General features: G+C 45.9%; 1 protein-coding gene across 3 annotated transcripts in view; it reads right to left on the reverse strand.

Annotated features, from left to right (window-relative positions):
* tiam2a (TIAM Rac1 associated GEF 2a) overlaps nucleotides 1-25,027 on the reverse strand; it is a 70,358-nt gene that overhangs the window by 37,315 nt on the left and 8,016 nt on the right. The window contains exons 1-6 of one of the 3 annotated variants that reach the window (XM_020054064.3): nucleotides 12,308-12,352; nucleotides 8,078-8,172; nucleotides 5,174-6,314; nucleotides 4,614-4,649; nucleotides 1,964-2,438; nucleotides 1,139-1,311 (exon numbers count right to left, since the gene is read on the reverse strand). In XM_020054064.3, coding sequence (XP_019909623.2) covers nucleotides 1,139-1,311; nucleotides 1,964-2,438; nucleotides 4,614-4,649; nucleotides 5,174-6,307 — 1,818 coding nt within the window. In that variant the 5' untranslated portion in view covers nucleotides 6,308-6,314; nucleotides 8,078-8,172; nucleotides 12,308-12,352. Of the gene's footprint in view, nucleotides 1-1,138; nucleotides 1,312-1,963; nucleotides 2,439-4,613; nucleotides 4,650-5,173; nucleotides 6,315-8,077; nucleotides 8,173-12,307; nucleotides 12,353-25,027 lie in introns of those variants that run through there. The other 2 variants (XM_010879186.4, XM_010879187.4) reach the window with 2 other exon arrangements.

Consider the following 25,027-nt stretch of genomic DNA (forward strand, 5'->3'; position numbering starts at 1 on the left):
AAATAAGGTCAGCGAGGCACAGAGGCAGACCAACACAGCCCCTTCACCGGGACTGGTGAAATCTCCTTAACTGTCTACAATCAGAAACTGGATCTGCTTCATTTTTGTTTGAAACAACGCAACAAGCACGTGTGTGTGATTGCATGTGCCTGTATTTGTAAACACCCCCTTCCACTAGTATCCCGTGTGAATACATTGAATATACAGGGTTTGCCCTCTCCCGGTCAGCCGACACAGCCACTGTAGACCAGCCGCGGACTACATCCGTGTGGACACGTCATCAGAACATGCTCCAGGTGCCCGCTCAACCAGACGGAGGCTATAAAACCCATCTGCCACAGCGGCTCAGGACGCAGAGCACAAAACCTTTCCCACCAGCAGCTTCTGCTCCTCGTCAGTGTTGACTGGTTGGAGAATTGAGGGTGACCGCGGGCAGAGCGGTGGGGGACATGGCGTCAGGCCGCCGCCAACACCACGACGTGCTCAGGAAGCCAACACCACGACGTGCTCAGGAAGCCAACACCACGACGTGCTCAGGAAGCCAACACCACGACGTGCTCAGGAAGCCAACACCAAGTTAACATCATGCAGGATAGAGGCAAAACCAGTAAGATAGCAGATCAGGCAGCTGTAGTTTGACCGCGTGTTACCTGAGAGTACATTAATATTTAACATATTCACTGCACTTAACAAATAGATCTATTTTTAACACGACTGACTGTGCTACCAGAGCATCATCGCACAGCTCATTGGTGTATTATTCAAGTTACTGGAGGCAACTACCGGCCACTGCTTTGTTCAGTCGAGGGTGAGCTTGAGTCAAAGGATGTGAAAAACCATGAGACCGGCGGTTATGGACAAAGTCATGAAAATAATGTAACGGCCAAACCGTTTAATACATATTTTTTAATGCTTATTTCACATTCTGCTATAGCCGATCAGATTCCAGCAGGCTACACCTGACCTTCTGATCTGGGAAACCCATCAGACTTGGCGGGATGTCAGAGCCAAATGTCTTATTGGACAATGCCGCATATATACACATAAAGAGGTGAGTTGCCAGGTTTGTTGTCTCCCAACCCTCCCCACCACCCCCCGGTCACAGCTGAGTCTATCCCGTTGCCGGAGATGATCTCACCTGGAAGAGGTAGACATCTCCGTAGGTATTGCTGAGACAGAAAACGTTCTCCTTCTTGGGGTGTTCAGGAACGGCCTGGACGACACTGTCCTCTGCAAACAGGGCGTAGCGTGGAGAAAGCTCCTGCTCAGGGGAACCCTTCCCATAGGTCTCGTAGAACAACAACGTGCAACCTGAAGGAAAAGGACGGTGGTCAGAGGGTGGACGAAGGACCTCACCATGTCATTCGTTGGACCCTGCTCTTTTTCAGTAAAGTATACAATGAAGAGGAAGGGAGGCTGAGTGTCAAAAACTCAGAACAACCGTGCTCCTGGCCTGAGGTTTATCCATTTAGCCGGTAAATGCACCAGCATAATTCCCTTTAATCTTTTAGGGCGGTAAAGGATCAGGCTATGGTCAATGTAACGCACACCCTGGCTATGTTAAGGAGGTGTGCCCAGGACACATTCTAGTATGCAGAGAAAAAAAAAAAAAAAACACGTGAACAGCTGTTACTACTCTTACTTAGTCGTACGTCTCTCTAGTACGAAGATTGACTTTAATGAGATGTAGAGTTTCAAATGGGCCTTCATCTCTGTCTCTCAGTGTAGACAACATTCCAGTTATTGTATTCCATAAAACATTTTGTGGTCATATCGACTGTACCCGAGAACGCAAATGCCCCCAACTCAAGTGGCCTTTGACCTTCTGCTGCCACCTACACTCCTCACACCATTCAGCGCGATCCAATCAAGCGTGAGTATTCATGGTTCAGTTAAAGGTATGTCAGCTGATGACCACGTTGTGAACCGGGCCTCAGCCTGTTGCCTGCACAGCTCTACTCACCTTTCAGGGTCACCCAGTACTGCTTCCATTTCCTGCGTGTGACCAGCTCCAACTTCCTGTCCTTCTGCAGGGTCAGGAGGGGTTTGAAAGAGAGCCAGCCAGCCCTGCGCACCACCCCCTGCTCCTTCTCAAACAGGAGGTCCAGCTGCTCCAGGGAGCCCCCTGTTGAATCGCTACTGCTCCCCCCCCCCTCTTCCGTTCCCGTCGAGGGATCTCCGCGTTCACCACTTCCTCCTCCACCACTTCCCTGTCCAGTCTCGGTCTCCAGCTCCCGCATGAAGTTCTCATAGATGTTCTGACGGAGGGCGTCGTTGCTGTGGTGGAGGGCCCCTGCAGACTGGGCCCGGGTGGCCCCCACACCAACAGGTCTCCCAGGGTACCACAGGCTGGACACCTGGGACGAAGAGCCGGCGTCAGCTGCCAACCCGTCCACTCCGCTGTCAAAAGCCTCACTGCTTTCCTTGTACATGGGCTCCTAGAAGGACACAAAGACGAGCGTAAGGAGTGGTGAGAGGGTGGGGTGAGGGCACAGTCCCTGGCATGGAGACACTTCCCAGACTGAGAAAGGGGACACAAAATTCCTAATGCAGGTACCTAGCTGAATGAGGTTTCTGACCGAGACAATTTGATTGAGCCTGTGAAGCTCCAATCCCAGTAGGACACTACTTCATGCAACTGCTGCTCAGCTCTTTCTTCTTCTGAATTCACTTGATTGGAGAATGGATTTTCTCCTGGCTACTGGGCTGAGGGCACTTCAAACACATGCAGTGACCCTTCCACAGTCTCTCACCTAGTCTACCCCTCACTCGCCCTCTGTGTGTCCCCCCTTCTGACTCGGCCTCCCAAATCCCACAGCTGGTTCTCAAGAGCACCTGGCCTGGGTCTGAGGGGGCTGGCTCGCAGGGTGAGCACTGGAGCCCAGGTGGAAGGGAATTAGTACTGATTTGGGTCGTCTCTTGAAATAAAAAAAAAAATAAAAAAAATAAGTCTAGATTTGTCAGGGAAGAAGACGCTGGGAATGATTGGGTGGCCATGGTAAACTAGAGACCCAGTTGAGAGCTCTAGGCCAGGGAAAAACAAGGCCGGCGCTGGCCCCCGAACCAGCTGGATCCTATGCAGAGAAATCCGTAAAGTTAAAAACTGAAGAGCTTCAATTACACTATCCAGAGGTCACCTGGAAACAAGACGCCAGTCAGAACACCGGATAATATTAATTAGTAAAAGTATCACTGCTCATTACTAAGCCCTGAAGCTTGGGGGCCAATGCCAAAAAAAAGGACATACATTTCAGGTGTATAATGGGAATGTGAGTGCTCTTTTGATTGACCAGACTGTGTTGGGCAGTTGACCTTTGACCTACGAAGCGCTACTGGAAAGCTGAACAACTTCATGTCAAGGGTTCCTCATTGAAAAGGTACTGTAGGAGCTGTGTGTCCTATGTCTATCTTTTCTCAAGTCCAACACATGACAAGAGATTACAAGGACTTAAGAGACGTCGGTACTAATTTAGAGTGAACACTCTGGCTCAGGAGAGGCTTACACTCTAGCTGCAACGCAAGTCTCACCGAAATGAATGAGCAAGTATTATCATTTCTGCCTTAGGGAAGTTCTTTATCCCCTTGATATTTTTATTCAGACCCTAATGAACAAGCAGCTACAGTATGCACTCAGTGCATCCAACAGCACGGCCATTCAACTCTGGTCCTGGATGACCAAAATAATTCTGGTTCTCATCCTCACATTCTAAATCAGTGACCTCTTCAGACCTGGGACCCAACAACTTGGCATAAACCAAAATTAAATTTAGGTTTTTTTCTACAGTATATTTCAAAGGCTAAGAGCAATCGTCCAGCCATATGAAAAGATTAAAAAACAGCAAATGAATGTATGCATTATGTTGAAACAAACCACGGCCATGTTTATGTTTTTAAGCTAATTTGGGAATATCTAACAATGCATAATTAAGAAGGGGCAGTTGGGACATGGCCCTCGTGATTACACATCTGGGGCTGAATGCTCAAATAAGCTTTTATAACAAACTATGGATAGTAAACATGGTTATTGCGATACGTTAAATGATACTGTCCATGTTCCATTCTGAAAGGTCTGACCCATGCAGCATCACTGACCTACTGTACACCATGTAGACCTGCTTGAATCAGGTCTGAATTACTCAAACAAAAACATCTCAATGAAAATCACCAAAGTCTGTCTCACAACAAACATTACCAGTACACCTCCCCCTCTATCTCTCTCGTATTCTCTGGTGGTCTACGTAGTCTCTTGACCATAATCAATACGCCATCACCACTGCCAAGATAACGTGCAGTTGCGTGTGGTTGCTAAGGCATATGGTAACCAGTAACAGTACCCAGACAAGAAGCTATCAGAGATATCCCCCCCTCCCCCATACACACTCACACACTCAGTAACAGGAAACTAACAGAATGGGGAGACTGGTCTGGGCCAAGTACTGGAAGACTGACGGTCATTGTATTCCCTTGTGGAGCAATGGAGCAAAACTGAGAAAAGTGACCAGATTTTACTAGACACTGCAGTACCCCTATGACAGTGTCATCGTGAACTAGCAACAGAGTACAGCTACAGAACTGACTAGAGACACAGCTGTAGACCAACTGGTTTTACATACCAGGCCATGAAGATGGTTCATGGATCTGTGTAGACCCTGGGAAAAACAACATCAGTTAACAGGAATGGTTGTCATTGAGAAGGGACAGTGGTGGCTTGTTGGTTTCCATAATTTCATTAAAATGTTGAAATGTTTTTTTTTAATATAAATTGTTAAAATAATAAGTGTTGCTATTTTACAATATAACACACGAATCAGATTATCTGACAGACACCATTGGTAAATCTACATCAAATTTTCCTGCAATTTCACCAAGGTGCAACATCTTGTTTTGCCAATTGAAACATTAGTTTCTGGAATTCTACACATACTCTAATGGGGCAGGAGTTTGATCTGGCGGCACCAGTTGCCCATCCCTGGCTTATCACTTTTAGACATTTAGTTCAGTTATTAGTTCTACCACTAGACCACCCTGTACATATACACGAAAGGTTTTTCCTGGCCATTGTCCAATTAAGATTTGTGTGCCACTTAAAGACAAATGAAAGAATAAAAAGGATGAATCCTTCTCTGTTGTAATTTTGGCGAAGGGACCCTGATCAAACAGACAGACTCCTCACCGGTGTCTTTCTCTTCTTCCTGCTAAGACTGCCTGTCCAGTCGCTGAGGCGTCTCATACGGCTCTTCACCGAGCCAGGGCCCTTTTTCAGGGCAGATCCCTCCACGCTGGGCTGGGCCTTACGGCAGGGCAGGGTATAGGATGAGTACTGCCTGGCTTCTGGACACTCCTCCTCTGCAGGGACATCTACAAAGGAGGCCCGATGCTGAATATGACTGGAGGATTCAGAGTACTGGGTCAGCAGGTCCTTGGCCGTGGGGAAGGTGACAGCCATAGTGGGGTCCCTGTAAAGATCTGAGATGGACACCGGGGGGGACTGTTGGCCAAAGGTCTCCAACTGCTCAGCCCTACTATTTTTCCTGTTCCTACTGGAAGAGCAGGACTGGTCGTGGTCTGAGAACTCCGCACTGGGCCCCCAGGGCGAGTCGTACCAGGAACCCTCGGAGCTCAGCGAGCTGCCCTTGCTGGTCCGGGCGGTGGAGGCCGGCGGCAGAGCTTTGCTGTGGGCGTCAGACCTCCGGCCGCTGCCAGAGAGGCTGGGGTTGGTGTCGCGGGTCGGGGAGAACTTGAGCAGCTTCACGGGCCCCGTCGCTTCTTCGAGGAGCACCCCACTGTTGGTGTTGGTGAACTCCACCCTCAGGCTACCGTCTTTCTTAATGACCACCCGGGGGCTGCTCTGTTCCTCCAGCCCCTCCTCCCCCTCTCCTCGCATCCTCTCTGGGGTCCTGTGTCCGTTCACGGCATGGCCGTTCAACTCCCTGGAGGCTCTGCGGTATGGGCTTCCACTGCCCTCATACGGGCAGCATCCGTTCTCCGCTAGGAGGGAGCGGCCTGCTGGTGGGGAACCATGCCGGCGGTGGCAATTTGGACTACCTCTCACCCCCTTGGTTAAATAGTCGTAGTGTTTGGAGACGTACGGCTCTCCCCTCCTCTGCAGGGGGGAGAGGCAGCCGCGACCAACAGCCCTAGCCTTGTACCGAGAGCCCGCCGGGCCACCTTTCCACCACGTATGGGGGGCCAGAACCTCGTCTTTGGTCGAGCGATACTTCAGTGAGTAGGGCTTTGGTTTCCCGGGGAGGATTAAGCTGGTGCTCTTGGGCCCCTGAATGCTGTATTGGCTCTCGGAGTTTCCCATTACATATCTGGAAGACAAAGGAAACGGATTCTGAGATACGAAGGAAGGCAAGGCATACATCTGCTGGCGTGACACCACTCAGTTCTCGTCACACTGCTGCACAGAGAGAGGCCTGGCAGTGTTTGGTTGAGCACATGGACATTACCACACTAGTCTTACCGACTAATCAGTCTTACGGGAGGTCGACAGTCACGGACTAGGTTTAATTAGGATAACAGTGAACAGGAAAAAAAGAAGAAAAGGCATTATTGCAGAGCTTAACAATTTAAATTCTAATAGCTGGAAACACATCCCGCTCTTCATATTTTACTCCTTTTTCTGGAGAGGCACCATGGCGACGGCACCAGTGTGTCCAATATGCTTTAAGCCTTCATGGCTTTTATGTGTGACGGGAAAATGACTTCCAGAGAACCCCAAAGGGTTTCAGATTAGTGAGGTAGGCGCACAACCAGAGTCCAATCAGAGGCAAGTGAACCAAAGACTTGTCAAGAGGGGTTTGAGACTTAGGGCCTTGGTTTGACTTTGTCAATGTGTTACTGACAGCAGCTTGGGTGCCCTTGCTGTGACTTTACTGCATAATCTGTCTAGTGGACAATGGTTGACAATATAGCCTTAGCATTTTTAACTCCCTGCGAGACATCCCCATGGGTCGATAAACTAGCCATAGAGACATCACATTGTGTTATGCACGTTTTTCTGGTAGAGACTAAAGACAGTCATCTGTTTTTAGGTATGACTTTCTCAGCTGGCGCTACATCAGAGGTTGTCTAGTCACCAAACCAAACATAGGTTGGACCTACACACCAATAAATACATTGGTTAGGGTCATTAGAGTCACATGGCAGTGATCGTTGTGGGTTTGCCTCTTTCTTGACAAAGATGGTTTTAAGTTGAGCTGTTGCCTTGCCACACAAAATGCGTCTGATTTACACCTGTTACATTTCATCTAATGGCTTACACCATCACTCAAAAACACATGTGCTACATAAACTGTAGAGCAAGACCAAGGGTGAGGCACTAACAAAATACAGTTATTTTATGAGACTTGATTTTGCAATAAGGCCTCATCCAACACCAAATGAAACCTTTTAGGGTTCTTGGTTATTCAAATCAATGGCATTCTCTCATCCGAGAGGATTCTCCTGCCATGCCAAACCTTTCTGTCTCTGTAACACGCAATTCCCCAGTCGTCTGCAATGTGTGGTACGGAGACGTTCTCCAACATGCTGAACTTAAGAATGTTCACTTGGCCTATTTTAAAGCAGTGGATAGGTCAATGTCCACGGTTCTGAAATGGGCTACTCTCCAGCATGCACCAATTAATTCACACAGTCAAGTGAAGAAAAGTTCATTTGATTTCTATTTCTCTTGACTTATTAATTTAAACAAATACATTTGTATCAAATTTAATGAAAGCAGCAACTTTGTTTTCACAAAGGTTTTACATTTAGACTAGTGAATTAGTTGATAGATCAGTCAAATCTCAGTTGATAATTTTTTTTTCTGTTGTAGAAAGGACAGGGACAGTCCTTTCTACAACAGACACAATAATAATAATTTGTCTAAAAGGTAAGCAAAGTACCATTACTAACAAACATCGAAGACCACTCATGCATGAAAAATCATTTCTTATACAAACATTAGAATTGTTTCACCAACATTCACTACCACTTCGTGAAGCACTGATAAAACCTCTGATGGGAGACATTACCCGAGACATTACCCGAGACATTACCCGAGACATTACCCGAGACATTACCCGAGACTCACCTTTGTGTCCCACAATCTCAGTCCCTTCTCAGAGCTCCTTCCTTGAGCATGGTGTGCCTGGTCTCCTCTGCCCCTGCTGTGATGCAAAGGATCATCTGAGGGACACACAGAAAGGAGGACGGCGGGGTTAGAAAACGCAGCTCCCTAAACGGTCTGTGACAAACCTGGTTTGATAACAGGTGTTACAATTAAGGCTGATTCCTAATCTGCTGGTCAGTGGAGGACATTGGTCTTTTTGTGGTTAAGAAGGGGACACCCAGCTTTGATCTGAGGACTATTGTACATTAAGCTTCTGAGAAACAGATTCACTGTCTGTTCCAATGTCTGTTTACAAGAGGGCAAGTCATGTTAAAAGTTCGACACATTAAACATCGACTTGCCAAACAAATGTATGCCAAACAAATTGTTGACTGTAAATGGAAACAAACCTTTCAACAACTGTAAGCCCAAAGACTTTCTTCTACTACTTGAAGAACAACGCAGATGTAAAATCTTAAAAGAATTACAGCAAATTCCCCGTTAGTTTTTTGTGGGCATTTTTTCCAAAAAACTAAGATTTAGGGTTCCAGCTATTATATTAGAAATTAAGTTTGATTTCTTAGGTATTACTCTGCGCATTGGATATTATTCTCATTAGCAACCCTTCCCCTTTTTCAAACAAGACCAAGTGTAGACCTAGTTGGTATAAAGGAGACCAAATCTGAACCAATCATAGATGTCCAGGTTTCACAGTGTGTTTATATATATATATATATATATATATATATATGCATTTCTAAAAACTCAGCTTTCATCTGACACCCAATCTCCTATACTTAAATGCAATGCTTCCATGTTTTCGGCTCCAAACTGTACCATGTTTACATCACAAGGATCCCGAAGGAGTCAGACCAGGTCTGACACTGCTGTGCCATTCCAACTGGTTGACTACTGTTGAAACTCCTCCCCCTCAGACTCAAAGTGTCTGTATTTCCCTTTCCAACCTAAACATTACACCAACTGGTTGACTACTGTAGAAACTCCTCGCCCCCTGACTCAGTGTCCTTATTTCCCTTTCCAACCTAAACATTACTCCAACTGGATGACTACGGTAGAAACTCCTCCCCCTCCCTTTCCAACTTAAACATCACTCACATTTTTCCGACGCCACAGAACTCACTGACGTCTTCTTTTATCGACTGGGAGAGTTTTTCAGAAAGCTGGCTACGGTTTGCCCGCTGTTTATTTTTAAACACTACAATTCAAACCTCCATTTTGGGCTCCAGGGGCGGACTCCAAAATACAGAAACGCCAGGAGAGCTTTCTTACTGTATCAGGGTCGAGGCAAAAGAGCACCGCCGCTCAGTTAAACATAACCCTTCCACGGGGTTAGGGTTAGCTCACGCGCCAGAAAAGCTTCCCCCGTCACAGCCGCCCTCCACAGGTGCAGCAACATGTCCGAGAGGCCGGGACACGGTGTAAAATACCCTGGGGATTAACCGTCTGTGCCGTGGCATTACTGGACCACTTAGCTCTACCTCTCGCTGTCCCATGCACCTCTACCTCTAAGACCTAGGAAGCAGGGCGGTACAGGAGTCCACTGAGCGACAAGACAAACGTGCTGGGGTATTTAAGGGGGCGAAGGCGACATAGGCTGGAGCCTCGGTAACGGTGACCTTCCTAATGTGACATAGTGCTTCGGTAAAGGCATTTAAGTCTTGATTATGAAGAACGCATTCCAACCCGTCTTTATGAAGAAGGTCGGTCAGTCGTGTCAACAAGACTTGTAAAGATTTCGGCTGTAGGTCACATGTCCAGGGTTAAGAGCCAGCAGGGGTCATTGGGGCCTGGTTGACCGCTCCTGCAGGCTAATGGCCTCAGGCCTGCATTCCACAGTCTTTAGGATCTTTGGTAAAATCCATCTCTCGCGGCAGGTTTACCAACCACCTGCCACCTTCCCAACCCCCTCACCGCCTTCTGACTTTGATTGGCATTGACAATGGATCAGAACCTCACAGCAATAGATTGAAGCAGGGAAATGTCTCAACCCCCCCCCCCCCCCCCGCCACCCCACAACATAAATAAGAAGAAACCAAACAAAGGTATCTGAGAGCCAATAGACAAAATGCAGCTGGCGAGTCAGAAGGACATTTGCCACAGTGTCAGATTCCAGGTCCTTTCAATGCTGCTCGTGACACAGAGCCAACTTCCAATGATGTTTATTCAGGCTTTAAGGGCTGCTGTTTTGAAGCCTCAAAGGCGCACGAGCACAAACAAATACACACACTTTCTGGTAGACATCGGCCTTCTGCTTTGGGCTTAAGAGGAGCATTGTAACGGTATTTTGTGAGGGGAACAAGTCTTCCTGAGTCACAGCCGAAGCTCTGCCTGCAGGCTTGTGTCTGTCAATAGCCTCTCCGACAGACCATCTGTTCAGGAGCAGAGAGGCCCCACCCTGCCCCATTCTCCCACAGCACAGATCCCTGTGACCTAGCAATCTCTTGCTAATGCCCCAGGATGACTCCCACGTTTTCTTCCCTGTTTAGTCTGACGGCACGGCTCAGAGACGGAGCCTTGGGCTAGGAGGACTCCCTTCCACAGGGGTTGAAACACTGCATGGTTGGGTTTCAGGGAGGGTGGAGTAATCACTGAACGTGTCCCCTTCATGATCAAACGCACTATATAGCCAACTACAGACGGTGCACGCCAAGGCACACGCACGGCAAACAACTGCAAACGGAGCAACGTTTTGGAAGACCGTGCACACTTCACACTGTATTGTGTATTGGGCCAGGCTGTCTGTGACCGCCTCAGCCTTGTCCTTGAAAGTTAACTTGAGGAAGGTTACCTCAGCAAACCCTTGATATGGCGCCGGTGGGTTGGGCCTTCCCAGGAGGACAGCCTCAGCAATACAACTTTCATGGACGTGCACTTTTTAACCCAGTGAGCTACCCAAGGCTGGAGATCAGGAAGCACTAGCTGTGCATTTCGCTCAGTCAAGTAGACACTAACATGTGTTGTAAAAGAAAAGCACTGTGACACACCACGATATGAAGAATGCTTCTGCATAGCCCTATCACAGGAAATAACCAATCAATCAAACACTGCCAGACTGCTTGATTTGGCATTCAATTTGACCATAAGTGCACCAACAAAATACACAGGTAAAACTATTGCCTCATTCATCATTTAGACAGACACAATGGCTGCATTAAAGGTTTCAGGTCTCTCGTGAACTTCATTGTTCACTCAGACACATCACGTCATCTATTATCGTTATCCAGCTCTTCCCCATGTTACTTTCCTTCTGTCAAATCAGTGCCTTTGGGCCTCCATCATTTTTCACCTTCCTGTGGCACAGAGCCAAGCCTTAAGCCTAGGCAATTCTTAAAGGGGCAGCGACCTCTATTCACAACTGTACTAAAGAGAGAACAGAGTAAAACTTACTTTCCCAAGAGATTCCCACGGACAGACAACAGGAAGTAAACAAAATGTATTGAATTTTGTAAGATGAAGAGAGATTTGCGCCTGAACTCAAAACAGTTTCCTATTACAGGCTTCTGTGGCCATTCAGTAATGAGGAGAAAATCAAGTCTTTGAATCATATAGTGCAGGCATATTACATTGTGGAAGATCACACTGCCAAGCCAAAGCCTTTCAGCATCAATCAAACTGCTTGTTAGTGTCCTTGATAATTTTCCATTATAAACAGAATGATTTACAGATGTGGTAGTAATCCCCGAATTAGATAAATACTAACAGTGTGAAAGCATTTACTAATAACAAGAAGCAATCCTGCAGTGATAAGTCCCATAGGACCTAAATCATGGCCTAAGACAGACCAAAAACACCTCAATGAATGTACCACAACAATCCACCATAACAAACTGCACCAATAATCTGCAAGTCAAACTGAAGTAATTTAATGTTGACAATTTACAGTGAGCTGATTGCAAGGTACTGTGTACGACAAAAGGGTCCCTTTTTCAGTTCTCCCAGTCATACTGACTTCGGTCTACAGAGCTATAAGAGTTGTGCACAAGAGCAGTGAACATGCCAGTCTCCTTCCTACTGGACCCCTCAACAATAGATGCCAGAGTCTGCTTGTACACAAACAGAGCACTAGACACAGACCTGTCTACACCTGTGCACCTGGATAAAAGACAACCATAGTCGGAAACAAAATACAGTTTCCACATAATCCTGGTGATAGAGAAGGGATGAAATAGAGACACAAAAAACATCCCTTACCTCCGTCCAAACCTTTAATCTAAAAGCTCTTTGAAAAGCAAGCAAGGAGACTCCGGCGCTCTGTGATCATAAAGTGGATTCAACCAAGTCAGCCCTCTGGTCTTAAAGCGACACACACAGTCACACCACCACACAATGGCTGACTCACATACGGAGGCACATGTGGAAACTCCCTCAACCAGCTCCTGGGCACAGCGAATCGTAATCCTCCAGGGTAACGCATGGCAACCAAGCACGGAGAGAAGGAAAGGAGGGGAAAAAGTGAAAGTGCTCGGGCTAGTCTCACTCTCCCTCTGTCAGGACCAGGGATGTTTTATTTAGTATAGGAACTACAAGCTAACCATGGGTGTTGTTTTATCCTGCTTTTCCGTTGGCCAACGTGGAGGATGCAGGAGCTTCTTTTAAACCCAAAGCGGTTTTCCACGGGCACCATGATATATAACATCTGGGAGGCACAAGGGAATGCAGCTATGACTGGGACTCTTGTCTCGTCGGACCCTGTATACCACATTGACCTCAAGAGAACGGAGTGCTCTAAAGCCAGGCTGAGGAGAGATAGGCAGAGAAAGACAGGCAGAAAGAAAAGAGGGAACTCATGAGAGGGGAAGGGAAGAGATGGAAGGATTAGGAGGCTGGCTTGAACGGTATACAAAGCCAAAGGACCAAACCTATAGCCATAAATGAATAAATAACTAAGTTGAGAAAAGTCATAGTCCACTCGCATTCCCTAGTATTAATGTCCGTAAAAAGGCAGACCAAATGTTATGCTTTCCTGGTGGGTCCAAACTGGGAGCAGCTTTCTAAAAACACACAGTATGCTACTTTATGGCACATGCTTGTGGTTATACAGAACCTTCATTCAAACTGGCCAATTGAGATTACTGGAGTATGACAAATCCAACGGCTGTTCTTTTTCTCCAGGGTTTGTGCGCCTTGCTTTACTTTATTAAGTACTAACTGAAATATTTAAATGCAGAAGTCAAACCATAATAAAATGTATACTATTTTTATCATGACTCCCATTGTCTTGTTAGTTGGCAAGGAACATTAACCGGACTGTCTGAAATATGGTTAAGCAGAATTAAAACAATGACAAAATTCATATTATTAATACCTTTCCCTGCAGGATAGGATACAGGGCTGTACTCATTAATGTTTATGTGGTTATTTGATTAGGTGGAGGACTTGAGGTTCAACTCGAAGCCAATAGAGGGTGAACTCTTATGTTCCTCCCTGTCCGTTGACCACAGCCAACCAAACCTTGACAAAACCAAACCAAATACTTGATACAAGACCAAGTGAATTGATTGGTAAAAAGCTTACAAATACCAACAGTGTAACATAATATAAAAAAAAAAAAGAAATCCAGTAGTTGGCCCATTAGCCATGCTGTGCTTGAAGAGCGGCTGTAAAAGAATAAACTAGGCTGTTCTTGGCCGGCTGTATGGGCAGAAGGAGTCAGGTTCGCAATGTTGGCAACCATAAGAGCAGCATTCAGAGGGTCCAAACAATATTGTCAGCAGCATAATGGCCCTCGTGGTCTAGTCTGGGAAATCTCAAAGGCTTTTGTGGAAGCTTTTGGAAGAGGCTGAGGAGGAGCTAACTCACTTTCCGAGACAGTCGAACATAAGAGAGAGGGAGGGCGAAAGGGAGAGGTACAAAGACAGAGAAGGGAGGAGTGGCGTTATACATATTCATACAGAACTGCTGCTGGGTAATTCCGTGGAGCATCCTGAATAGACTGACCCTAATTAAGCTCAATTAACAGGCTGAATGAGCTGAGAGGGGACAGGAAGCAATCAGGGGATAATCCCTTTTTCCTGCACGCTCAGCCAGAAGCCCCATGTGTCACACCTATCCATGACATTTGGGCTGACTCCTAGACACCAACCTGACAGATAAAGCAACTGAAAGGGCAGATTTAACGGATACATTATTACCATTTACTGTCCCCTCCGCCAGTCAGTAGAGGCGCAAGCACTTGTCTGTCCACAGTGCAACTCCAACCAGTTGCAACCAGTATCACGTCACTGAGCTGGAAAGAAAGTACCCACATTTCTACAGTGATCATCACAGGGGATTCCAATGACACAAGCCTTGAATGGGGTCAACCCAGAAACAGGCAACTGGTGAACTGCTTAACAGTCCTAATAATCACTCAAGTTAACAGTCTCACGGGCGAAGAGGTCATCCCATGCTATTGTCTCTGTCTTTTTACTGTGTGGGTCTAAGGTGATTTATCACAGTAAAAGTTCCTACAGAAGGCAGATGTCTGCTGTAATTCCCCAACTACCTGAGCTACAAACGAGCTAATGACATCTTTGAGAAAAATGCCAGGGGAACATGATCACAAACAAAGACACATCCAAATGTATTCAGAGGTGTTGGCCGCTGTTTTGCTTGTCTTGATGTTAGAGTCACCAGCTCACAGAAAGTAGTCACTCGATTGATCTGAATGTTAGAGAGTTCTATAGCTGTAGAAGTCTATACATTTCTTTTTTTAAACAATGGTTTTCTTATATCAAACAATCTAAAGCTGCACTGACCAAGCTGCTTAGTGTTTAATTAATCTAACTGTAATTGGAAATCATTAGCTATACTCTTTGAATTACTTACATAGGACCTAGAACATTTCAACAATTCCATGTTTTTCTCAATATATGAGAAAATATGCACCACATCAAAACCTTTGTCACACCACAAAGACAACACATAGTTCACTGGTGAGGTTAGGGGCCTCCACCCACAGTGACAAAGAAAAAAGCCCAAAGGGCTCTCCAATCTATAAAAGAGCCCAAAAGCAGGTACAGATCTCTCTACGAGGCCAGGAAAAACCCAATTTGATGTCATTTATTATTAATATAAGCAATCTACACAAACACCCTAGCTAAATAAAAACAAACAAAACTAATTTACAGCCAAAAGAAAATGCCTCACTGTCCCATTACTTTCAGGTGGAACGGTACACTCTACCAAAACTGTAAATGCATAAATCAGCTATAAATACATGATATCCCATTGTACAATTGTAAATGTCAACTTTGCACTAGATTTTGTGTTGGTATGTGTTGTCTACCACTAAAGGCACCATAGCATCAAGTACTGTCAGTTCTAAGGATAAAGGATTACTGTATATAGAAATGTTCTGAACAGTTAAAGGTGGCTCTGATGACTTTCACTCAGGCCTTGTTTATATTAAGCTACATTTTCCAAGAAGTATTGAAAAAGATTTTGCAGTCTCAACTTGCAGATAGATAGATGGAGACATCACCGTCCGAGGTAGCGTGAGGCGCATTTTCACCTGAGCCCCGCAGAGTTTTGCAAGTCTGAAGACAATTGTCGCTACATTAACGACTTTCTGTGCAGTGCACAAGCATAGCATTCCATTTGTGATGGCCGAAATCCTGCATCTCGAACAAGCCGGCATAAACTTGCATGCTTTGTAAATGATTAGGCAAGCCAACATATGCATATCTAGTGTTTTATTATCTCTCACTTAATGTAAACAAACCATAAGACACGCCAGAGGACCTACCTTCACAACTCCCACCACCCTCTGATAGATACCCTCAGATTGCCCCCCCCCCCACCTCCACACCCACACACACACCTCCTCTCCGCCCATCAGTCTCTGTTATCACTGCAGTTAAACCAACAATCAGCCATAAAGAAATCTACAGAATGACAGGTCATAAAACTTAAAGGTTTGTTTCCCTGACAACAGATCAAGGGATGTCAACCGTGCGCTCCCACCCAGTCCACTCTTCCCAGTCTAAAACAGGAAGTGGTGGTGAAGGAAAGTAGGGGGTGAGTCCCTATACTTAAAGCACTGTTTTTCCCTGTACAACCTGTCATGAGGAACAAAGCAGAGGTAGGGCTCGTGCTGTGCGCCAGGAGATAGGGGCATCGTAAAAGAGTAGACTCGTTCATTTTGGGGATTGTGTTACAGTAGTTCATGTTAAAGCAGTTACATTAATTTGCACATAATCTCAGACCCATTAATAAATGTTGAACATTTCCACTCACGCTAAAGGCCAGGGGACACACCCAGAAAGAATGGGCGGAGACAGACGAGCTGACTCGCATGCTGATAACCCAGTGTCTCTCACAAACACTCTTGACAGATGCATTCTGGGAGCTGTTTCTAATGTATCCCCATTGATTATCATGAGGGAACAGAGCGGCAACACCCAGTGGGATTGAAATATTCACAACAAAGACTTTCAGTTGAAGGAAATTAGAGCATTCCAGAATGATGGCGGTAGGGGAGGGGATGACTGAGGACAGACTGAGAAACTGATAGACTTGTGGAATTCAGACAACCCATGATGTCAGTGATCCAGGGTTAGAGGTTAGAGGTCAGGTCTTTGCTCTGAACCTGCCCCCCTCTTTCAATCACCTCTTGTGATTTCCAATGCATTCACAATTGGACTTGTACGTCGGCAGGCCATGGTGAACCCTGTCCAGAAAATAAATGTTCACCGACCGAGTTCAGAAAAGTGGACCTTTTAATAGGCTGACAGTCAAATTAGCAAAGGAGAACACATACGTGATCACACCCAAAATGGCTAAATGTTTTTTGTTCCCAACTGCCCACCATGGCCACAGCCTTAGAATACATCTGTCAGTTGGTACCAGGAAGACAAAATGAGACGGAGAGAGGAGATCAAAACCTCGACATATCCACTGACTACATCTATAAAATTTGGAAAAAGCAATTTGAATGACAGCCAAATGTTTCTGAATATTTCAGAACAAAGCACAATCACATTTCTGCTTTCTTTTTAGTGCTAGAACTGTGAAAACTATTTCTTCCCTGCTTTTTCTACGGCCACATCTGTCAGTTATTCCAAAGTGGAGGCTGTCAGGCAATAGTCCCAGACAGACTGCTAGATCAACCACCTTTGTCAAGTCCCCTGTCAAGTCAAGTCAAGTCCCATTTTAGTTCCATCCCCAGTGGAAGGATTCAACAAAGAACTACATGTCAGAAATGCTTCCGCCCCAGAACTACAAGGCAGAATGAGTGTTTTACTCCCCACTGACTGAGACATAACCAAACCCAAAGTCAGAGCCGGGGGTAAACAGATCTCAGGCATGCATCATGGAGAATGACACTACTAGTTACTCCACTGAACATGGCAGTAGATCAGGTGGGTGAAGGTGGCTGTCTGAGCAGTCACGTAAATGCTGCTTGCAATGGAAATCCACAACTTGAAAGTTGTAAGGACATTGACTGGGAGCGGGTAGGTCAGACAACCTTAGCCCTGGATCAAAACCAAGCAGTGTGTGTGTGTGTGTGTGTGTGTGTGTGTGTGTGTGTGTGTGAAGGTTCTACCCTGCTCAGGTTTAACACCCAAAACAACCTTGCTCGGTCCATTAGGCAGCTTAATGAGGACCAAAGCTGATGGAATTCTAATGTGCACCTGTTGTTCTCCAGCTGTGGGTCAGATTACACCCTGACACACTGTCGCTCAGAGAAGCAACCACATTCTTCACGCTCATAGAGAAGGTACACTTCAACCTCCCTTTCTGTGGAAGAAACTACTTTGTTTAATGTCTGCAGCAGGAATATTGAACTCGGTGCAACATCGGTGAGATTAAATCCAAACCATAATGCCTCATGCCTCAATGCTCGTGAGAGAACTTGTGTCCCTCGATTGGCAGGCCATTCAGTCAGAGGTGCGGGAAAAGAGGGCAGAGGTTTAGGTCTCAGACTGTATGATCCCCCCCCCCCATGGGAAAGCAGAAAAGCTACAGGCTCCATGGTGTTGGTCTGTGTGCTGATAAACATGAAGCTGTGGATGTGCCCAGTTAAACAGGTCCCCATGCAGCTCTGTGGGGCCAGCCCAGGAAGACACGGCCGCCAAGCCAGAGGGGCTGCAGGTAATTCTCGTATATGTCAATTCAGCATTTCGTCAAATGCTTGTGGTCAGCGCTTCTAGCCGTATCCCCAGTGTATCCAAACATCACCACACCCACGCCCCCCTCCTCCACCATAATGTAACACAAGAGACACATGTGGTGTGCTATTGGGGTGTGTCCTCCAGTCCTCAAATTGAATCAGGCTGACTGGATGTCTTGTGAAGGCCGCAGGGTGATCTGTCACCTCCTCTGGTGTGAGGGAGACCATTAATACAATCAGCGCCCTGCTCAGTCACTCATTAGCATGGTGTTGTGTAGCCAACTGCAGCACACAGTCTGGGAGACAGATTAAGCAGCCAAAGCAATCCATCAAACACATTGATCAGAGGAGAACAAAGGGAGTCAGACTAGGAAGGTCAGCATAGTCACTGGAGATTCTGACTGAACTGGATCTACATAAGAGAATTGACAGATGAATGCACACAGACATTTTTGTCAAGTAGTAACCATCGTATGAGATGGCTACTAAAATCCATTCATTGATGGCTTTAAATGCAATGTTACTCTTTAGATCCCTTAAGGTTTAAGCTAGTGTAAGAAGCTATTAAGAAACTGCATTACTACTCATTTATCTGGCTAAGTAGGACAGATCACCAAGCCTTTGTCCCAGCAGAGAATCAAGAACACCTGCTATTAATGCTACCAGCAATGTCCAAAGAACTGGCGTCTTGATGCTGCTGGTGTTTTGTTTGTGGTGCCTCCAGCTCATTCCGGGTCATTCCATTCCAGAAGTCCTTGGAATGCACCATTTCAGTTTGTTGTGAAAGACTAGTAGCATATAATCAGTTTTCTATGTTTGAAAATAGAAAATATGGTTTCAAGATTTGTTTATTCAATGTAATTTATTCTCAGTGGATTTTTGTGATTTCCTGCTCATTTTCACCTTTTCAGAGAATTTAAATGTTGAAGTTAAAAGTTACCCACTTAATATTAATAGGTTCAGTTGTTCCTGCAGTGAAAAGAGTATGAATGACTGGCCCCTCTATTAATGTAAAACAATGGCATTAAAAAATAATGAATACTTTTTTTCGGCCCAAACATTTAATTATTTAACCTGTTCTTTCATAAGAAAAATATTACATTGATGTTTCTACATCCTAAAATAAATTGATTACCAGTTGTTCTCTCTGGTCAAGAAAATGAGCTTGTGGAAAAGTTGTGTGCATGAATTGCCCACTTTTCTCCACAGCATCCTCAATTCCTACCCAGTTCTCATCTTATAAGCAAGTTAGAAAAATCAGATGCTAGCAAATTCATAGTTAAATTCAGTTAAAGTTCCCATCTCCAAGGATGCAGGATGCCAGCTGTTGTGCTTATCACACTGGGAGGGGAGTCCCCCATCACATTTCCCCACTGGATTTCATCTGTCTCCCAAGGCACAGGATGCCAGCCGTTGTGCTTCTTATCACACTGGGAGGAGAGTCCCCCAGCACATTACCCCACTGGATATCCTCTGTTTCCCAAGAAAGGGACTTTCATCAGACGCAGGCAGCTTTTGGGTCTATTACTGTATTTGTTTTCAGCTTGCCCAGTTTCTTAGATTTTCTTCACGCCATTTCACAATATAACAATTCCCTTCTGGACAACAAGAAATTGTTTTAATTTTATAAATTATTATTTGTAATGATTCTAATCTATGGTGTTTTCACGAGCCAATAAACACAGACTGTTAGGTAAATTGTTTTAATAGCAAATTTCTTAGGTGATTTACAAAGTACTGTAAGTTGAATTAACAACTCTGGGAATTGTGTCACAGTTTTATAATATTGTTAAACATTAAAAAGTGATACCGTATGTTTGGTTTGGATGGGCTTGGCAATTTAGTTTTTGACAATTTATTGAACACCTCTTAAATCATGTGTTATAGTTAGTACATTTTATGAAGAGGAACTGGTTTCCAGTTTGGGTGCCAAGACTTTGCTACATTTCTCAGTGATCAAATTATATTTCAACAAACTTTCTGTTTAAGGTATAGGATCGGGTAGACATGTTACTTACTACAAAAAACATTTCAGAACCATTCAATTATGGGTGCTGAAATTCTCTTTGTGTTTTTCAGGTGGAACAACCCCCCATCACTGCCAGATAATTACATTATTTCCTCTACATTCTCTGGGAGTTCCAACACCAGGGTGTTGCTCTCATGTCCTTCCCATGATAACTGCTTCTCTCTGGACTGAAAGCACCACCCATTGCTTTGGACCCAGTTTGGCACATCCAGCCTGAAAACAATTCTGAAATCTTAAACAGTACCAGAGGCTTCGGGATTGGAAGTAACAGGCTGTCGTTGACGATCATGAGTTAACTGTTCCCGCTCCACTGTGCCAAGAGAATTAATACAATAATATGCTAACGAGAGTTAGTGGTTTCTGCTGTCCTTTTCAGGCAAAGGTTCCACCAGTCTGGCATCAAATACAGCCCACATTAAGCAACACAAAAAAATGAATCCTTCAAATCACTCTTTGATCCAATTTGTGACCACTAGCAAGATCATAGGCCTCCCCAGAGAGAGCAGCTTATGACAGGGACAAACACACACAGATAGTGAATAATTTAATGGAATGGATGAATAACAATTTGAATTGATAAATATATGAATACAAATGTAAAGAGTCTGGGCAGAGGCAATGACAGGATCAAAGTCACAGGCCCCGCCATGTCAGCAGTGAGGTTATGACATTCAGGCCACCCCCACCACAGCCAACCACCTGACCGAGTCACTCCGGTCTCGGCGGCTGTATCGCCCGCATGTAAGGTAAGACACTTGAGCCAAAGTTGCTGAAGGGGGCCAGGCTGAAGCCTGATAGTAATCAGCCAGCTTGCAGCATCACCCCCAAGGCCTATATCAGAGCCATGTAGACAACACAAACAGTCCATCGGGACTAATCGGAGCTGTTGAGACACCAACAAATGGTGTACTGCACCTGGTCTATGCCATTTTCTACAGTACAAACAAACGCATGCACTGACAAGTACACAGGTGAATACGCTCTACATGAGAAGGCCTCATACGATACACAATGTAAACCAAATTCTATGGCACCCAGGTGCAAGCTCCACAGAAGGGTCCCTGGCAGCTGAGTTCCTGTTGTACATAAGTGAGTTGGTACCTTAAACACACAACTTACCAGCCCCTTTGTATGTTTCTATTCCATCTCTACTTTTATTTTCAGTAGTTGTAAGAGTAAAACCATGACATATATCACTGTTCAGACAATCAAAATGAGTCCACGGAGTGAGGTACTGTACACAAATGTGTTAAAACCGGACACCTGGAAAGTTTCTTTCCACCATGGTAAATTATGCAACTCATTTAGCCAAAGAAAATCATTTTCAATTAGATCGGCCTTCCTCTTTACAAAGAAAGACATTTGCTACAATGCAGCTAATCATCAAACACCGGTACCTGATAGATGGATGGTATGGACAGGTATATTACAGGAAGGCGTAATGTCCACTCTGACTGACCAGCAATGTGAACATTTTTAGGGTGCGGAATGTATGCTGACCAGGAGCCAAAGGGCGAGAAGCCAAGGGACAGGAGCCAAAGGTTGAGAAGCCAGCCTTAGCAGCGCACAAGCCTTACAGAGCTGAGCTGACTGAGGAATTCTGCTGACCACACCAGAGTCCCTCTGTAAAAGGTATGAGGTTACCCTGTCTGCAAAACTCTTGTGCCAACAACACGCCACTGGAGAGACTCTTTTCTCTCTCGCTCTCTCTCTCTCTCTCTCACACACAAGCACACCCGCACGCTCTGTATTATAAGCGAATTGTCGACCACACATTGCAGTAGAGGAATGCAGTCATCCCTGCATTCCACTGTCAAGGCTGACAACTTTGATATCAGACGGGCGACTGACGACTGCAATTATACTCAATCAACCCGATCACCCAGCCCAGCTGTGATGCCCGCTCCGAGGCAGCATAATACATTTCTAATCACTCAGTGGGCCTGACTTCTCCACGTCATAAAGGCACAGCTGTGAATGGGATATTCCACAGGCTGTTGTAGCTCTCCTCCGGGACGCCCCGAGCTTGTAAGGATATGTAGGCTGGTTGTTATTCCGGCCGGGGAAATCAAGCCACGCCGGACCACGGCACAGAGATCTCAGTGCACAGAGATTCAGCTGGACCTCACAGCTACACAACAGGTTGACCGCCTGCGGAGCGGAGCGTGTGGCTACAGCAGACAACTAATCTCCAACCAGCAACACAGATTACATACAGAACTGTGTCAGAGCCAAGATAAGCTGACCAACTTACTGACTGTGGCTGTGTGCGCGCGCCGGTCTCCTCCTGTAGTCTAACATTACCATTTGAAACACTTTGTCTTGTCAACGTTTCAGACGGTTAGGAATGTGAAGAAGCAAATCCAGAGAGCTAAGGCTAACATTAAATGATGTTTCACAGTGGAATCATCCCTTCCAACACAGCCCTTTGTATGTTTTTGAATAGACAATCCTTAGCATAAAATAGCTGCAAGACGGCAAACCAGTGCTGGGCTTGACTGAGCCGCAATGAAAAATAAGAAGGGCAAAACAAATACAATGGAAGACACAGAAACAACCAGAGCAGTTTATCTGGTGATGTACAAGCCATGTGCGCTGAGCTGATTTGAGTTCAACTGAAGCCTAACCAAAGCCTTAACTCAACTGAACCATTAAAATGAAAGAAACATTAAAGTGCAAAGTAGACATGGCATAGCTAATGCAAGGCTGGACTAGTGCTGGGCAATATAAAAATCCATATTCCATTCTATTCTCTGAATTAATGTAATAGAAATAGAACATTTTAGACTTTCAAACTTGAATAACCTTTGAATTACGACCACTAGTTTGACTGTTGTAGGGATCAATTGTCTCATTAAGAAATCGCTCAGAACAGCGAATGTTGAGCACAATTTCAGACACCACTTTCTCCTAGTATTGGCTGATTATAGTAATGAATGATATCAGCAAAACGCCAGTGATAAGTGATTGGTATGGTCGGTGTAGATCCTTTTCCGTTTATCGTCCCGCTATAGGCCAGACTGGCACCTCGGCTAGGGGGGTAAGCACTAGCAGCTGTGCCACATGTGCAGCCATTTTTACAGACATGATTGAATTAAAGCTGATGCCAAGCCCATTATTACTCCATCCATAAAGAATGGAAATGAGACCCACGCTCGTTAGGCAGTCATGCAAGGACTCTGACCAGAAACCACCAGCTAACACACAGGCACAATGGAGCTTACTGACGATTTAGAGCCCAGAAGAAGAAGAAAAAAAAAGCAGGCTAGTCATGAATACTAATTCATAGAAATGTATGAATTAGGTTGTCGTATAAACTATGCAAGGCAGATGCACCCGAGAGAGGCTCTGGCCTGACTGATCTTGTAGAGCCGGCTAGTAATGGACAGGCAGATGCTTCGGCCAGTGGAGGTCAGCAGGTTCAAGCTGCGCCTTTATGAGAGGACAAGGGGGGTATTTATTCTGTGCCTTCATTCTTTAATCTGGTGGGATTTAGAGAGAATAGAGAGGGCTACTTAACCCGTCAGGCAAAGGCCCTGCGGATACAGAACACTATCTGTTCGGCTCCTCACTGTCGGGCTGATCAACAAAGCGACTGGTCCCCCCCCAGCCAACCAGAGAGCGGCTGGTCCCCCCCCCCAGCCAACCAGAAAGCGGCTGCCCCCCCCCCCCAGTCAACCAGAAAGAGGCTGGTCCCCCCCCAGTCAACCAGAAAGAGGCTGGTCCCCCCCCCCCAGTCAACCAGAAAGAGGCTGCCCCCCCCCCCAGTCAACCAGAAAGAGGCTGGTCCCCCCCCCAGTCAACCAGAAAGAGGCTGGTCCCCCCCCCCCCAGTCAACCAGAAAGAGGCTGCCCCCCCCCCAGTCAACCAGAAAGAGGCTGGTCCCCCCCCCCCCCAGTCAACCAGAAAGAGGCTGGTCCCCCCCCAGCCAACCAGAAAGCGGCTTGTCCCCCCCCCCCCCCCCGCCAACCAGAAAGCGGCTGGTCCCCCCCCCCCAGACAACCAGAAAGCGGCTGGTCCCCCCCCCCAGCCAACCAGAAAGCGGCTGGTCCCCCGCTAACCAGAGACCAAAGAGCCTGATCTTGCCGGAGTTTGTGTTTGTGTGTGTGTTTGAGTTCACAAGACCCTCTCCCTAGCTCCAGGTTGTCTCCCCCTACTCTGGCCCAGAGCGTGTAGCTTTGCAGCCTCAGACTCTTTGACTCCTTAAAGGAAAAAGCTTTGCCACCAAGTTGGATAATGACAGGAAAGCACAGGAAATAAGGGAATTGGACATCACTAGAAAAGCATCCACACTGCCAAACATCGGCCACGACAGCAGCACAGTCCAAGTCTTCCAGCTATGATGGATATCTACATATCTAAAGAACAATATCTGAAGACCAGACTAAACGCATTTATGAGTTGATGAATTTGAGGTTGTCTGATGCACGGCACTTTGAGTAAGCAAGCACCTACAACAGAGTTACAATAAAGAGAAGGAGTGCGTGCGCATGCATGTGAGCTTTATAAATATGTAAGCACAATTCTGGCAGAGCAAAGCAAAAGGCAAGATAATCAAAACACGGCAGGGATGGGAGGAAGAAGGGGCAATGAGTGTTGAGTGTGGAAGCTTGTTAAAATACCTTGTTAACCAAGCGGGTTAGCTGTGAGAAGCCTGTGGCGCTATAGGATAGCAATTAGCAGGAAAAGGCATGCCTTACGTTAAAACCTTCCCCTGACTATTGGAAAATAGCTTTCACATCTCTCACATGTCAGACTTAGCATTTGAATGCACCAGGTGGCTAATATA

Source organism: Esox lucius, chromosome 15 (genome assembly GCF_011004845.1).
Source record: "Esox lucius isolate fEsoLuc1 chromosome 15, fEsoLuc1.pri, whole genome shotgun sequence".
In the NCBI taxonomy this organism is placed as follows: Eukaryota; Metazoa; Chordata; class Actinopteri; order Esociformes; family Esocidae; genus Esox; species Esox lucius.